Raw genomic sequence first — 17,222 nt, 5'->3', positions numbered from 1 at the left:
GATTTGTGTTACTATAATTGAATATCTGAGATGATAAACTTAAAACCATAAAGAAGTCATTTGGGCTCAGGTTTTTGGAAGTTTCAGTCTGTGATCTGTTGACTTCATTGCTTTTGAGTCTGTGGTGAGGTGGCACTTCATGACAAGATCATGTGACAAGAGGAAAAGTTGCTCACATTATGGCAGCCAAGAAGCAAAGAGGGAGACCAGGAGACAGAGTCCCAATATCTCCTTCCACGGAACACCCCAAATGACATACCTTCCTCTTTTTAGGCCCCCCACTTTAAGAAGTCTCCGTGACCTCCAATAGCACCATGGACTGGGGACCAATCCCTTAACCCATGGAATTTTGAGGAACACTTATCCAAACAATAGTGGTGTCTAAACAAAACTTAGAATGAATGCCCTCAAGGGACAAATATTTTCTGACCCTTAAAAATTATCATGTTGGTGACATTAGGAGTTATAAGCTACTAACTAATGTTAACTTTTGGGGATTATCTCACAAGTCCATAGTATTCCATGATTTTGTAATAAGTCTAAATATCAATGGACTTCTAAGATAATTACCTTCATATGTGGCATTTTACAATATGATGTTTCTTTAAATATACTTTTTAATGTACAATTAAACCACATTTTACTTGGTGTTCATCAGAAGTGACTATAGCTAGAAGTGAACTAGTGGACTCTAGAGTGACCTGCATTGTTCAATGTCCAGGTCCACTTAGGAAGTGTATGCCTTCATCACGTCACTTACCCCATCAAGGGGTCCATAATGTTTTGGGTGTTTTTTGGTGGTACTGGGGTTTGAACTTAAGGACTCATGCTTGCTAAGCAGGTGCTCTACCACTTGAGCCACTCAGCCAGCTCTGTCCCATAATGTTTTTGTAGTTCCAACCGTTTAACACATCGATTAACAAATTAAATGAATGGATGTATATAAAAGCATTTGATGAATCTTAGCTGTTGCTGTGTCCAATAACAACACATTATTTTTCTTATTATAGATTATTTTTACTGTTACTAGAAAAGCATTTTAAAAAAACACAAAGAATGATTAATTCATAATCCCACTTTTTCTCTAAATTCTGTAGACTAAGAAGTAGAAGTTCACATTCTCCCCCAACCCTTTTCCCTTCCTTTTCCTCCCCTACCAATTCCCATCCTGGTGAAATCATTCAACATGTTAATAGTTGAGGACATAGCACTTTGTTTGATATTAAACTCTTAAAGAAACACAAAGGGTCTAGTAGTTTTCCTGAAGGAGGGATTGTAAGCACTGTATCCTGACCAGGGAGAGTCATACACAAGTACAAACATCTAAGTAGATGCAAGAAATTCTAATTGTACACTTAGGCCCTGGGGGAAGAAATTCCTGTTTGTAGTTTGAATTCTATGTCAAGGAGGGAATTGTAGCCTTAGTTCATATGTGTCACCACTGTAAACATTCAACATCAGTTACATGTGGCTGTGAACATTGCTGCTTATGCATACTTGCTTCCAGATACAGCACTCTCTCATGCTTTCTGCCCTTGTTCCCACTCCTCAGGAGCACTCTGACTAAAGTGCTGTCCTATGCCTTTTCACCTGACTCATTCCTAATCATATGTTCAAGTTGCCTCAGGCATCACTCCTCCAGGGCTAAAGGCCATTCCTGTTTGCTCCCATAGTAACTGTGCAGTGTATACCTTTCTTTTAAGAAATCGCTATATGTGTCTCTTTTTCCAATTTTGAGCATAAATTCTCTACTGTACAAACCATATCTTAATGATTCTTTGTCTTTAGCACTTCACAAGGTAACTCACATTAATATCAATATATGTTTATTGCTGTTTGGAAAATTAGCTATTTTTTTTTAATTTCGATATGAACTCCAATATGGGAAAAACAGAATTTCAATTTTAATTTTAAAACTGACTTCACTTGAACTTTTTCCAACATAAAATAAATTTATTTCTTAGAAGTATTCTAATTATTATCTTTGAAAAAAAATGAAATCTGTAGCCCTAATGCTCTTTCCCTACCTTCACAAATTCTCAGTAAATTTCCACTTAGCTTTCTTTGTATAGAAAGTTGAACTATATACTTCAAGTTCCTTTTTACACCATCCTTATCATTGCCTACTCTCTTCTGATCTTAGATGAAGAACCAGCTCTCTTCCTTGTAATAGTAGTCCTTCCATTTGTATTCATAGTCGTATTCCTTTATTAGCTTCTCCATAACCTCAACCAACTCTCCCCACCCCCATTTTCTGTCTTCTACCTTGCCTTCTCCATCAGCTTCTTCTGTACATCCAATAAGAATGCCAAGTTCTTGCATCCATATTTTTCTGTGACTCACCTTTCCTTGCAGTGGCTGCATTCACCATTTATTCAATAGCTAAACTTCAGGAAATAATTTACTCTCCACTCATTCCCAGATTCACAGGAGGTCATGCTTTCTCCTGATTCTCCCCATCAACAATTTCACGTTAACAGCTTTTTACAAGGTCAGCAGACCTCCTAAAACCAAATACCATAGGCACTTTGGTCCTTACTATATAGGCTCCTTTATGACTTTTGACTATGATTACTTCCTTTCTGAAATTTCCTTCTCCCTTGATTTCTCTGACATCACTTTCTCTTGGGTCTTCTTTCACTCCTCTATTACTTTGAAGTCTTTTTTGCCTAAGTAATCTTATGTTCTTACCTGGTGCCAATTTGCTTTCTGTGTACCTAGGACTTAAAAATCTGTATCTCTACTCATGAGCCCAAGATCAGATCCCTCAAATAGCTGGTCATTTTCTTCTTTTTAAATATTTTTATTAGCATATGATAGTTATACAGTGGGTTTCATGGTGACATTTCCATACAGTAATAATATATTGTTCCTCAGTGTGGTTCATCCCCTCCATTATTCTCCCTCTTTCCCCACTTCTGTTCTTAAAATGATGTCAACAGGTTTCATTCTACCACATCCATACTTGTATAAAAAGTACCTCAGCCATACTCATCCTCCTTTACTCTCTACATTTACCTGCTCTCCCACTGTTACTCTTCCCTTAACATGACCTGTTTTACATTCCTGTCCATTCCTTAAGTGTTGCTTCATTGTTCAATAGGATTTTGCCTTGGCATTTTACCTGTAAATATATTGTACTTTAAATGAGTCTAACCCCCTCTATTTTTCTTCCTTACCCTTTTCCAGCTATCCTGTATTGTTCAACAGATTTCAGTGTGTTTTGTTGTGTCTTGTTCCTACACAGATGTGATATATTTCAATATTATTCACTCTATCATTCTTTTCTTTTCCTCCTCCCTTAGTCTCCTCTAACAGTCCCACTTATGGAAACATGTACATATACACATATATATAATGTATTATGCATAATATATACATATTATGATATATAATATATTCCTTATACATATATATCCAAATACAAATACAACCATTATAATTTGTATTTGTATTTAAATCTGTTTTCCACATTTGAGAGAAAACATGGAGACTTTGTCTTTCTGAACCTGGCTTATTTCATTAACATGATGTTCTCCAGTTCCATCCATTTACCTTCAAACACAAAATTTTAATCTTCCTTATGGATGAATAATATTTCATTGTATGTATATACCACATTTTCTTAATCCATTCATCCATGTGGGACATCTGGGTTGTTTCCTTAGCTATTGCGAATAATGCAATAAACACGGTATATGAGTGTCTTCATTGTATCATGACTTACATTCCTTTGAGTATATGCCTAGCATTGCTATTGCTGGATCATCTGGCAGTTCTGTTTTTAGTTTTTTTGAGGAGCCTCCATGCAGCTTTCTCTCCTGGTTGTACTAACTTACATTCCCACTGACAGTGTATAAATGTTCCTTTTCCCTCACATCTTTGCCAACATTTGTTGGTGTTTGTGTTCTTGATGATAGCCATTGGTCATTTGGACTTCTTCCTTTGAAAAATTTCTGTTCAGTTAATTTGCCCATTTCTTCATCAAGTCATTGAGATTTTGGAAGTTTAGTTTTTGAGCTCTCTGTGAATTCTAGTTATTAATCCCTTGTCAGATGTATAGATAGAAAAGACTTTCTCCCATTTTGAGGGCTGCCTCTTCAGTCTAGTGACCATTTCTTTTGCTGTGCAGAAGCTTTTTAGTTTCATGTAGCCCCATTTGTCAAACCTTTATCTTAATTGCTGAGCTATTGCAGTTCTATTTAGAAAGTTATTGCCTTTGCCTATGTTGAACATTTTCAACTGCATATCCCAGTCAAATAAAAATGTCTCAAAATGAATGTTATCTCCTCTGTGATATAACCAGTTTCTTATAAAATCTGAGACATAATATAAGGTACCATCCATTACCCCATCCTACAAGTTAAAAAAACCCAGTGTCATCCTTGATAATTAAAACTTGGCTGTCACTGGTACCTAAATAAATCTTAATTTTATCTCTGCCATTCATCTCTGTTACTACTGCCTTAATTCTGATCATTTTCTTTTGTCCTTGAATTACTTTAATTACTTTTCATTGGTCTTGGCCATTCCTACTACTAACTAGGCTACCACCCAACAGTCCACACTATTGCAGAAGTGAGCAAACAGAGGTAGAGTGACTCCCTTTTTATGAATCTTTAGTGACTCCCCATTTTCTATGGAATGAAATCCCTACACCTACATGTGACATATAGGACTGAACCTTTAAAATATGATCCTGTCTACATTTCATCTTCTTACTACTACTTCCTTCCATGGAAGAATGAATTGATATTCCCAGGCGGTAGGGAAGAGTTTGGAAAAGACAAAAATAAATCATCAACTTGCCTTTCTCATATGGTATTCAAGGATTTCCTTTACCTTATGCATAAGGTATTTAGGGAGACTGTGTCCTAAAAATGTACTTCTTTATATTTATTTAACCATTTAAGCTAAATGTTTCTTGAACTACCTAATATAATGTTTTAGAGCAAAAGTTATACAAGTATTGATCTAATGTGACATTTCTATTTAATCTGATGCATCAATGGTTTTTAATATATAGGTCATACAACTAACTATCTCCCAGTATTCCTGAGAGTGAATGAGTATTTAGCTCCACAAATATAATAGAAAATAAATAACTTTGATTTTTAAATAAGTGTATTTTTGTGACAAATATCTGTCTTTATGGGTACCTGGGAGATAGTCTTTGACACATTGTTGTTAGCTTTGCATGTGAAATGCTACTTAACTAGATATGACATTCTCCCACATGAATATCCTCATTCTACTCTAAGGAAAATATTTCATGGAGCATAATGAATGTTGTTGGCCTGAAAGGCATAAGAAGTTTGGCAAAAAATTTAGCATAAAGCAGAGGTTTAAGGCAAGTCAACTTCAGGTGAAACATCTTTCCTTCACAGAAATGTGTAGAATGGAAAAGGAATATATTTGAAAAGGAATAAAATGTGCCATTGTCCTTTCTAGGAGTTAGCTTCAGCATACTTGGGACTGCTTTGAACAATATATTCATCCCTCAGTGTCAACAGAGATGTGGGGGAAAGGTTGGTTCCAGGACCCCTATGGAGGTGCTCAAGTCCCTTACATAAAATAGAGCCATGTTTACGTATGACTTACGCATGTACTCCTGTATACTTTAAATCATCTCTGGATGACTTATAATACCAAACACAATGTAAATGCTGCATAAATAGTTGTTCTACTCCATTGGTTAGGGAATGGTGACAAGAAAAAGAATTCTGTACATGTTTAATATAGGTACAGTTTTTTTCAAATATTTTTCATCTGCAGTTGGTTGAATTCTCAAGTGTGGGACCCATGGATATGCAGTGCTAACTTTATTTTTATTTAATGACAATTTGAGGCATTAATATGGTGAAATAGTGATTTTTTAAAATGATATGTGTGGGTAGTGCATTTCATCATGTCTTCTGTAATTATTGGGCTTATCTGCCAGATTGCAAGCATCAGAGAGCAGATGATGGTCTTGTGCCCCCTCCCCAGGTCCTTTGAAACTGACCACAGAGCAGCATTCAAGAATTACTCTGCATACGAATAAACTCATGGAATCTTAACTGTAATTTTGTTGTAGAATTGCACTCAAGCAGCATAAAGCTTCAAAAACACCACAGAAAAAAATTCTGTTTTAGTGGTTTAATAACTAAATTTTCAGGTGAGGCATTTGGTTTTACCAGTTCTGTGGCTTCTATTTTAGCTTTCAATAGACTAACATCCATCCTAAAATTCACCTTAATACTTTCAACATAATTTAAATTATACAGAAAAAATTTTTAAATGATTATATATGTTTAGCTTAATATTATTTTAAAGCTTTTTTTTAATTTTAGGAAAGAGAAAAAATACATGGACTGCTGCTGGAAAGATGTCACCGTTGGGGACTTTATTCGCCTCTCCTGTAACGAGATCATCCCTGCAGATATGATATTACTCTTTTCCACTGATCCTGATGGGATCTGTCACATTGAGACTTCTGGCCTTGATGGAGAGAGCAATTTAAAACAGAGGCAGGTGGTACGGGGATATGCAGAGCAGGTAAATAACATGTTCTTGGCTGGTGATTTATTAATTCTTCTTTTTTTTCTCTCAAGAAATGACTGAGCTCATTTCCATAGTACAGATAAATTAATTTTTACCATTGACAAAATATAATCCCAGGCTTAATCCAATTTCAGATATCAGTAAATGTGCACTGTATTTTATAGATAATAGGATAAAATGACTTTGGAGTTCATATACTTCAGTCTGCAGTCACATTTTTTGGAACTAAATTAAAGGAAACTGATAGAATTAATTTGCAATACAAACAATCACCTGCTAATTAATTTCTCTTAGACTTTTATATTTTGTGTTTTGATCATTGTTCCTAAAATATATAACTACTTATATCCCAAAGCCTTTTAAGACTTGTAGCTTCTCGTGTCACATAACTTCTGGATGTTTACATTGCTGTGGTAAGGGAAACAAGAACTTTGAAGTTATATTGACATAAATTTGGACAAATTTTACTTCTGCCACTAGTTAATGTGTGAGACTTGACAAGTTTCTCAAACAATTTATGCCTCAGTTTCCTGATCACAAAATGGATATGAGAATACCTTGCTAGCATTGTTAAAAAGTTCGGACGTAAACACATCTTGCACAGTCTCTAAGTATCTGTTTCCTTTCTCTTTGTCTGGAACTACTTGAAATGAAACATGTTAAAATTTAATGGTCTTTCTTTTTATACTTGTCCTAATAAGTTGGGGTTCCCTCATCTAATACTTATAAATAAAAAAAATGTTTTAGCCTCTTAATAACATTATCTTTGGCAAATTTCTTCCTATCACATGGGTCCCATTGCTCTCCCTATGAATTTCAATTAGCTCCTCTGATTGAGATGAGTCTGAGTTATTGTCATTGTCACTTTTGTAAGGTGTCCAATTTCTGAGATTTTGAGAAACCTTGCCAACTTGAGAGTCTGTTATGGCACTAAATACCTATTTGGAGGCTGATATCATTTGATTACTCAGCACACTTTCAGTTCAATTAAGGATGAATGTGCTGGTCTAAACACCTTTTGAGAACTTTGACAAATTACTTGAGTCACTTTGTTTCTGTCTCTCCTCATATGTTAATTAGGACTTATTATAATACCTACTTCATGAGACTGAAAAAGACTTAAGATAGTATACCTGAAGTGCGTAATATAGATTCTAGTACATCAAAAGAACTCAATAGATGTTATTAGCAAATCAAATCATATAACTTGCATTTTCCATTTTTGCTATGACCATATTATTTTATAAGTTATGTCAATATCAGTAGTGTTCCTCTTATTAGTCAAAAGCCATATAAAAATCGAAAAAAAATGAGAAAATTTGACATGGTTTGTTTTTAGTGAATCTCCATGGTTTAGAAGCTATGTTTTATAAAGGCATTTTGCTTACATGCCCATTAGTTTCATAAAGAATTAGGAGATTATCTGTTTGATCCATTAGAGAATTTTATGAGATATTGCTATCCTGCTTATTTTTAAATTTTTTATTGATAAACTTTGACTGAGATAGAATGTATATGTGCTCAAAGTATTCAATAGTGTTCATGACCAGCAAGGAAGGTGCTTTCAGGGTCTTATTGATATAAAAGTGTTTGCCCCATGAGCAGACACTCTCTTCTTGCAGAGTTCCTCATGAGTTCCAATACATGACCACATCACCTGTACATCTACTGATAAGGTTGTAGGATTCTGCTGATCCCAGTTAACATGTCCCATAGTTATGCCTATACTTTCTTTCATCTGGGAAATTTATGACAAACTTTGTGGCAAAAAGTCTTAATTACTGTATTAAGAATTGATGAAAGTAATAAAATGCTTAACTATCAATGATTTAATCTTGAATTCTTGTTTTTCAATTAAAAAAAAAATTTAGGACTCTGAACTGGATCCTGAGAAGTTTTCTAGTAGAATAGAATGTGAAAGTCCAAACAATGACCTCAACAGATTCCGAGGTTTCCTGTGAGTAATACATGACTTACATTTGTGAGCATGAATGGACTTGTACCTAAATCAGTAAGGATGTGCACTTATACCCAAGTTAAATCATTAAAGGCCACAAGTTTAGCTACCTATAAATTTGTTTATCTCAGTAATTTGATAAGTCTGAACCTCTCTGTCTCTGTATATTTAAAACAATAGCAACAACAAAACCTTGTTCCTAACCCTTAAATATCTTCTATTGGTGTAAGACTATCTTGCATGCACTCCACACACTTGGTTTTTGAGATAAGTTTTCAGTATGTTACCCAGACAGGCCTCAAACTTGCTATGTAGAACAGGGTGGCTGTTTTCGGTTCTCCTGTCTCAGCCTCCCAAGTGTTGGGATTACAGAGATGCACCACAATGCCCAGCTTCATGAGCTCCATATTAAGTCCAAGATTTGTTAATGTTTGGAAGAATGTGTTTAGACTGAAGTGGCAGCTTAAGTGATAATGTAGGGTAGTGTTCTTCTTCAGAATTTGTGTAGGAGGTAGGCAGTTCTGGTAGGCACAGTTAACCAGTGATTTGGAAACATGTTTAAGAAAGATTATGGGAAGCCATGACAGTATTCATTAGGGAAGCTCTCTGTGGCATTCTCATCCCTTTTACCAGAATTTGGAGTCCTGCCTAACTTTAAGCTTGGCTTCTACCACTTACATGCTTTGTGATTCTGAATCAAGTTATTTACTTTGATCCTTAGTTTCCTGATTTTTACAAGGAGACATTCTTCATTGTGGCAAATTATAGGAGGAGACAAATTCCCAACTCATTTTTTTTTGAGGCCAGAATTATCCTGATCCCATTTACCCGGATTCAAAAAAGCATACAAAGATATGAAAGGAAAAATCAATATCCCTCATGAACATAGATATAAACATTCTACACAAAATTATAGCAAATTGAATCCAATAATTTATAAAAATACATCATGACCTAGTAGAACTTATCCCCAAAATTCAAGGTTAGTTGAACATTCCAAAAGAATCAATGTTACAAAACAGTAATTTAGCATATTAATGCTATATTAATCTATTAAACAAACTAAAAAGAAAAGAACAGATAGTTGTCTCACAGATAAAACAGAATTTGATAAAATCTGACTTCTATTTCTGCAAACAGGAAATAAAAGGGAACTTTCTCAATTTAATAAAGGGTATGTATGAAAAACCTACAGCTAATGTCATGCGTGGCGGTGAAATAATGTTTGTCCCCTAAGATTTAGAACAAGACATGGATATTTGCTCTCACTGCTTTTATTCAAGATTACACTGAAGATTCTAGCTAGTACACTCAAGTAAGAAAAGGAAGTAAAAGGCTCAAATAAAACACAAGAAGTAAAACTCAATTTTTCAGAGATGGTGGGATGGCCATTACAAAAAATCTTATGAACTCTACAGATTATTTTTAAAAGCTACAAAAAAAAAAAAATACTAGAACTAAGAAATGAGTTCAGTGATATTGTAGGAAATTAGATCAATATACCAAAATCAGTTATGTTTCTGTAAACTAACCATGTACAATCTGATTAATATTTTTTTATTGTTTTATTATTCATATGTGCATACAAGGCTTGGTTCATTTCTCCCCCCTGCCCCTGCCCCCTCCCTCACCACCCACTCCGCCCTTCTCACTCCCTCCCACCCCCTCAATAGCCAGCATAAACTATTTTGCCCTTATCTCTAATTTTGTTGAAGAGAGAGTATAAGCAATAATAGGAAGGAACAAGTGTTCATGGTTGAGATAAGGATAGCTATACAGGGAGTTGACGCACATTAATTTCCTGTGTGTGTGTATTATCTTCTAGGTTAATTCTTTTTGATCTAACCATTTCTCTAGTTCCTGGTTCCCTTCTCCTATTGGCCTCAGTTGCTTTTAACGTGTCTGCTTTAGTTTATCTGCGTTGAGGACAACAAATGCTAGTTAATTTTTTAGGTGTCTTACCTATCCTCACCCCTCCCTTGTGTGCTCTTGCTTTTATCATGTGCTCAAAGTCCAATCCCCTTGTTGTGCTTGCCCTTGATCTAATGTCCACATATGAGGGAGAACATACGATTTTTGGTCTTTTGGGCCAGGCTAACCTCACTCAGAATGATGTTCTCCAATTCCATCCATTTACCAGCGAATGATAACATTTTGTTCTTCTTCATGGCTGCATAAAATTCCATTGTGTATAGATACCACATTTTCTTAATCCATTCGTCAGTGCTGGGGCATCTTGGCTGTTTCCATAACTTGGCTATTGTGAATAGTGCCGCAATAAACATGGATGTGCAGGTGCCTCTGGAGTAACAGTCTTTTGGGAGATACCACATTTTCTTAATCCATTCATCAGTGGTGGGGCATCTTGGCTGTTTCCATAACTTGGCTATTGTGAACAGTGCCGCAATAAACATGGGTGTGCAGGTGCCTCTGGAGTAACCTGTGTCACAGTCTTTTGGGTATATCCCCAAGAGTGGTATTGCTGGATCAAATGGTAGATCGATGTCTAGCTTTTTAAGTAGCCTCCAAATTTTTTTCCAGAGTGGTTGTACTAGTTTACATTCCCACCAACAGTGTAAGAGGGTTCCTTTTTCCCCGCATCCTCGCCAACACCTGTTGGTGGTGGTGTTGCTGATGATGGCTATTCTAACAGGGGTGAGGTGGAATCTTAGCGTGGTTTTAATTTGCATTTCCTTTATTGCTAGAGATGGTGAGCATTTTACCATGTGTTTTCTGGCCATTTGAATTTCTTCTTTTGAGAAAGTTCTGTTTAGTTCACATGCCCATTACTTTATTGGTTCATTAGTTTTGGGAGAATTTAGTTTTTAAAGTTCCCTATATATTCTGGTTATCAGTCCTTTGTCTGATGTATAGTTGGTAAATATTTTCTCCCACTCTGTGGGTGTTCTCTTCAGTTTAGAGTCCATTTCTTTTGATGAACAGAAGCTTTTTAGCTTTATGAGGTCCCATTTATCTATGCTATCTCTTAGTTGCTGTGCTGCTGGGGTTTCATTGAGAAAGTTCTTACCTATACCTACTAACTCCAGAGTATTTCCTACTCTTTCTTGTATCAACTTAAGAGTTTGGGGTCTGATATTAAGATCCTTGATCCATTTTGAGTTAATCTTGGTATAGGGTGATATACATGGATCTAGTTTCAGTTTTTTGCAGACTGCTAACCAGTTTTCCCAGCAGTTTTTGTTGAAGAGGCTGCTATTTCTCCATCGTATATTTTTAGCTCCTTTGTCAAAGACAATTTGGTTATAGTTGTGTGGCTTCATATCTGGGTCCTCTATTCTGTTCCACTGGTCTTCATGTCTGTTTTTGTGCCAGTACCATGCTGTTTTTCTTGGTACTGCTTTGTAATATAGTTTGAAATCAGGTATTGTGATACCTCCTGCATTGATCTTTTGACTGAGTATTGCCTTGGCTATTCGTGGCCTCTTGTGTTTCCATATAAATTTAACAGTAGGTTTTTCAATCTCTTTAATGAATGTCATTGGAATTTTGATGGGAATTGCATTAAACATGTAGATTACTTTTACTATGTTGATTCTACCAATCCATGAGCATGGGAGATCTCTCCACTTTCTATAGTCTTCCTCAATCTCTTTCTTCAGAAGTGTATAGTTTTCCTTGTAGAGGTCTTTCACATCTTTTGTTAGGTTTACACCTAGGTATTTGATTTTTTTTGAGGCTATTGTAAATGGAATTGTTTTCATACATTCTTCTTCCATTTGCTCATTGTTAGTGTATAGAAATGCTAATGATTTTTCTATGTTGATTTTATATCCTGCTACCTTGCTATAGCTATTGATGATGTCTAGAAGCTTCTGAGTAGAGTTTTTTGGGTCTTTAAGGTATAGGATCATGTCATCTGCAAATAGGGATATTTTGACAGTTTCTTTACCTATTTGTATTCCTTTTATTCCTTCTTCTTGCCTAATTGCTCTGGCTAGGAATTCCAGTACTATGTTGAATAGGAGTGGAGATAGTGGGCATCCTTGTCTGGTTCCTGATTTTAGAGGGAATGGTTTCAGTTTTTCTCCGTTAAGTATAATGCTGGCTGTAGGTTTGCCATATATAGCTTTTATAATGTTGAGGAACTTTCCTTCTATTCCTAGTTTTATTAGAGCTTTTATCATGAAATGATGTTGGATCTTATCAAAGGCTTTTTCTGCATCTATTGAGATGATCAAGTGGTTTTTGTCTTTGCTTCTGTTAATGTGGTTTATTACGTTTATTGATTTTCGTATGTTGAACCACCCCTGCATCCCTGGGATGAAGCCTTCTTGGTCATGGTGAATAATCTTTTTGATGTGTTGCTGAATTCGGTTTGCCATTATTTTGTTGAGGATTTTTGCATCAATGTTCATTAAGGAGATTGGCCTATAGTTCTCCTTTTTGGAGGTGTCTTTGCCTGGTTTTGGGATAAGTGTAATACTGGCTTCATAAAATGTGTTCGGCAGTTTTCCTTCCCTTTCTATTTCGTGGAACAGTTTAAGGAGGGTTGGTATCAGTTCTTCTTTAAAGGTCTGATAGAATTCAGCAGAGAATCCATCAGGTCCTGGACTTTTCTTTTTGGGGAGACTCTTGATTGCTGCTTCAATTTCATTTTGTGTTATAGGTCTATTCAGGTGATTAATTTCCTCTTGGTTCAGTTTTGGATGATCATATGTATCTAGAAATCTGTCCATTTCTTTAAGATTTTCAAATTTATTTGAATATAGGTTCTCAAAGTAGTGTCTGATGATTTCCTGGACTTCCGTGGTGTTTGTTGTTATCTCCTCTTTTGCATTCCTGATTCTACTAATTTGGGTTTTTTCTCTCCTCAGTTTAGTCTGGTTTGCCAGGGGTCTATCAATCTTGTTTATTTTTTCAAAGAACCAACTTTTTGTTTCTTTAATTCTTTATATGGTTTCTTTGGTTTCTATTTCATTGATTTCAGCTCTTATTTTTATTATTTCTCTCCTATTTGTTTTGGGATTTGCTTGTTCTTGTTTTTCTAGGAGTTTGAGATGTATCATTAGGTCATTGATTTGGGATCTTTCAATCTTTTTAATATATGCACTCATGGCTATAAACTTTCCTCTCAGGACTGCCTTAGCTGTATCCCATAGGTTCCGGTAGGTTGTGTTTTCATTTTCATTGACTTCCAGGAACTTTTTAATTTCCTCTTTTATTGCATCGATGATCCATTCTTCATTAAGTAATGAGTTATTTAGTTTCCAGCTGTTTGCATGTTTTTTGTCTTTACTTTTGTTCTTGAGTTCTACTTTTACTGCATTGTGGTCAGATAGTATGCACGGTATTATTTCTATTTTCTTATATTTGCTGAGGCTTGCTTTGTGCCCTAGGATATGATCTATTTTGGAGAAGGTTCGATGGGCTGCTGAGAAGAATGTATATTGTGTAGAGGTTGGATGAAATGTTCTGTAGACATCTACTAGGTCCATTTGACCTATTGCATATTTTAGATCTTGGATTTCTTTATTGATTTTTTGTTTGGATGACCTATCTATTGATGGTAATGGGGTGTTAAAGTCTCCCACAACCACTGTGTTGGCGTTTATGTATGCTTTTAGGTCTTTCAGGGTATGTTTGATGAAATTGGGTGCGTTGACATTGGGTGCATACAGATTGATGATTATTATTTCCTTTTGGTCTATTTCCTCTTTTATTAGTATGGAATGTCCTTCTTTATCTCGTTTGATCAATGTAGGTTTGAGGTCTACTTTGTCAGAGATAAGTATTGCTACTCCTGCCTGTTTTCGGGGGCCATTGGCTTGGTAAATCTTCTTCCAGCCTTTCATCCTAAGCATATGCTTATTTCTGTCGGTAAGATGAGTCTCCTGTAAGCAACAAATTGTTGGATCTTCTTTTTTAATCCATTTTGTCAAACGGTGTCTTTTGATGGGTAAATTAAGTCCATTAACATTAAGCGTTAGTACTGATAGGTATGTGGTGATTCCTGCCATTTAGTTGTCTAAGTTGTTTGAAGGTTTGATTGTTTGTACCTAACTTGATGTTACTCTCTACTGTCTTGCTTTTTCTTATCCTGTGGTTTGGTGCTGCCTGCCTTTTCATGGTTAAGTTGGGTGTCACTTTCTGTGTGCCGGATCCCTTGCAGAATCTTTTGTAATGGTGGCTTTGTGGTCACATATTGTTTTAGTTTCTGCTTATCATGGAAGACTTTTATTGCTCCATCTATTTTGAATGATAGTTTTGCTGGGTAGAGTATCGTGGGGTTGAAGTTATTTTCATTCAGTGCCCAGAAGATCTCACCCCACGCTCTTCTTGCTTTTAATGTTTCTGTTGAGAAGTCTGCTGTGATTGATGGGTTTACCTTTGTATGTTACTTGTTGTTTCTCTCTTACAGCCTTCAATATTCTTTCCTTAGTTTCTGAACTTGTTGTTTTAATGATGATATGTCGTGGAGTAGTTCTATTTTGATCTGGTCTGTTTGGTGTCCTGGAGGCCTCTTGCATCTGTATGGGAATATCTCCCTCTAGATTTGGGAAATTTTCCGTTATTATTTTGTTGAATATATTACGCATTCCCTTCGCTTGCACCTCTTCTTCTTCGATGCCCATGATTCTCAAGTTTGGTCTTTTGATGGAGTCAGTGAGTTCTTGCATTTTCTTTTCACAGGTCTTGAGTTGTTTAATTAATAGTTCTTTGGTTTTTCCTTTAATTACCATTTCATCTTCAAGTTCTGAGATTCTGTCTTCTGTTTGTTCTATTTTGCTGGATTGGCCTTCCGTTTTGTTTTGCAGTTCTGTTTCGTTCTTTTTTCTGAGGCTTTCCATATCCTGGCAGTTTTCTTCTTTAATGTTGTGTATTTTTGTCCTGAGTTCATTTATCCATTTATTCATTGTGTTCTGTCTTTCCCTTTGGTGTTTATACAGTGCTTCTATGGTTTCCTTTATTTCTTCTTTTGCTTTTTCAAATTCTCTATTTTTATTGTCTTGGAATTTCTTGAGTGTCTCCTATACATTTTGGTTGACCCTATCCAGTATCATCTCTATAAAATTCTCATTGAGTACTTGTAGTATGTCTTCTTTTAAATTATTCTTGTGGGCTTCATTGGGTCCTTTGGCATAGTTTATCTTCATTTTGTTGGAGTCTGGATCTGAGTTTCTGTTCTCTTCATTCCCCTCTGTTTCCTGTACTAATTTTTTGCTGTGGGGAAACTGGTTTCCCTGTTTTTTCTGTCTTCCCGTCATTGTCCTTGGTGTTGTTACTGTCCCTGTACTGTGTGTAATTAAGTATTTTCTAGCTTGTAATAATAACAATGGTAATATTTAGAATGGAAGAGTGAGCTGAGATGGAAAGCAAGAAGTTAAAGAAAAGGGGAAAACAAATATACAGACAAGAGGGAGAAAGCAGAACAAGGTATCAGACAAGAGAGTTTCAAAGGTATAAACAGGGAGTGTTAGTGTACTAATCGACAGTAAGCTGAACAGACATTAGAGAGACAGAGAGAGGATTGAAAATCAAAGATAAAAAAATAAAAAATAAGTAAATGAAAGAAATATCTATATATAAAAATGAATTAAAATAAAATGGAAAATAGAAAATAGAAAATTAAAAAAATATATCAAAAAACTTCCAAGTTTATATGCAATGCAGTTTCAGTCTTAATAATTTGGGTGTCTGTCTCAATCTCCAGTCCTGGAATTGGTGCCTCAGATGTTGTTCTGTAGTTGTCTCATCAAAGGGGATGCATAAAGTAGAACAAAACTACACACTCTCACACACACACACACACACACACACACACACACACACACACACACAAAAGCCCCACCAAGTGTCCCAAGTTCAAATGCAATACAGTTTCAGTAAGTTTTTCGGCTTGCAGGTGTAATTCGGTTGTTCTCTCATCAAAGGTAGGGAGAAAAAGAAAAAAAAGCGTCTGGAGACAGTTCTGAGAGTGGTATCTGCAACTGTGGCTTGCCTGCCTGCTGCTCTCCGCCTGTAGCTGAGGGCGTTATTTATGCAGATCTCTGGGGTGAGCTTAGCACTCACCTGGTCCCACAGGCTTTGTTTGCTCAGAGTTCTCCTGTGGGGGGGGGGGGCCTCTGCCACAGGCTTTCCCCTTTCCAAGCACTGGGAAAGGTGACACTGCCCCGCGTTGTCAGGCCTGCGTGTTTATTTACAGTTCACGTGGGAAGTGGGTCTTCCCTCCTCTCACAAGCGTCCCGGCTCCTGGTTGCTGGGCGCGCCCCGCTCCCGCCAGAGCCTCTCCGGCCCGCCCGGCTCGTTTATTTACAGTCCCGGGAAGGATTCCCTTCCCCCAATCTTCAGCGCCAAGGGCGCCCCACCCTCTTTCCAGCGTGTCTTGACTGTTCTTATTGCTTAGTACTCAGTTTCTCTTTTTTCCCCGGGTGGAGGTCAGTCTGTCCAGGGGGCTATGCTGCTCTGGCCCAGGCTTGTCTGTGGGGAACCGCGGTACCGCGAAGCTCACCTGGTCTGCGTCTTCCAAGCCGTATGGGCGCCGGCCACTGGCGGCCCCGGGGGCCTCCTCGGTTCTCCATTTAACGTGAAGTGGAGATTCTCTGCGCCGGCTGGAGGTGTGGAGGAGTCAAAGTTATGCCTTTTCTCGGTGATTATGCCTGCAAAGTGTGTCTCCAGCGTCTCTCCAAGATTTCACTATAGGAGGGTCGCTTTCTGCTTCCTACCTCTAGCCGCCATCTTGTTATCTGCCCTTGTTTTGTTT

General features: G+C 36.7%; 1 protein-coding gene across 2 annotated transcripts in view; it reads left to right on the top strand.

The window, feature by feature from the left end:
* Window positions 1–17,222, top strand: part of Atp10d (ATPase phospholipid transporting 10D (putative)) — a 97,895-nt gene that overhangs the window by 28,058 nt on the left and 52,615 nt on the right. For both annotated transcript variants that reach the window (XM_020158431.2, XM_074042312.1), the window contains 2 exons: window positions 6,333–6,537; window positions 8,415–8,500. In XM_020158431.2, the coding sequence (XP_020014020.2) occupies window positions 6,333–6,537; window positions 8,415–8,500 (291 nt within the window). The remainder of the gene's footprint in view (window positions 1–6,332; window positions 6,538–8,414; window positions 8,501–17,222) is intronic.

Source organism: Castor canadensis, chromosome 9, assembly GCF_047511655.1.
Source record: "Castor canadensis chromosome 9, mCasCan1.hap1v2, whole genome shotgun sequence".
Classification (NCBI taxonomy): Eukaryota; Metazoa; Chordata; class Mammalia; order Rodentia; family Castoridae; genus Castor; species Castor canadensis.
Note: the sequence above shows the minus strand (reverse complement) of the source record. Positions and strands in the feature narration are given on the sequence as shown.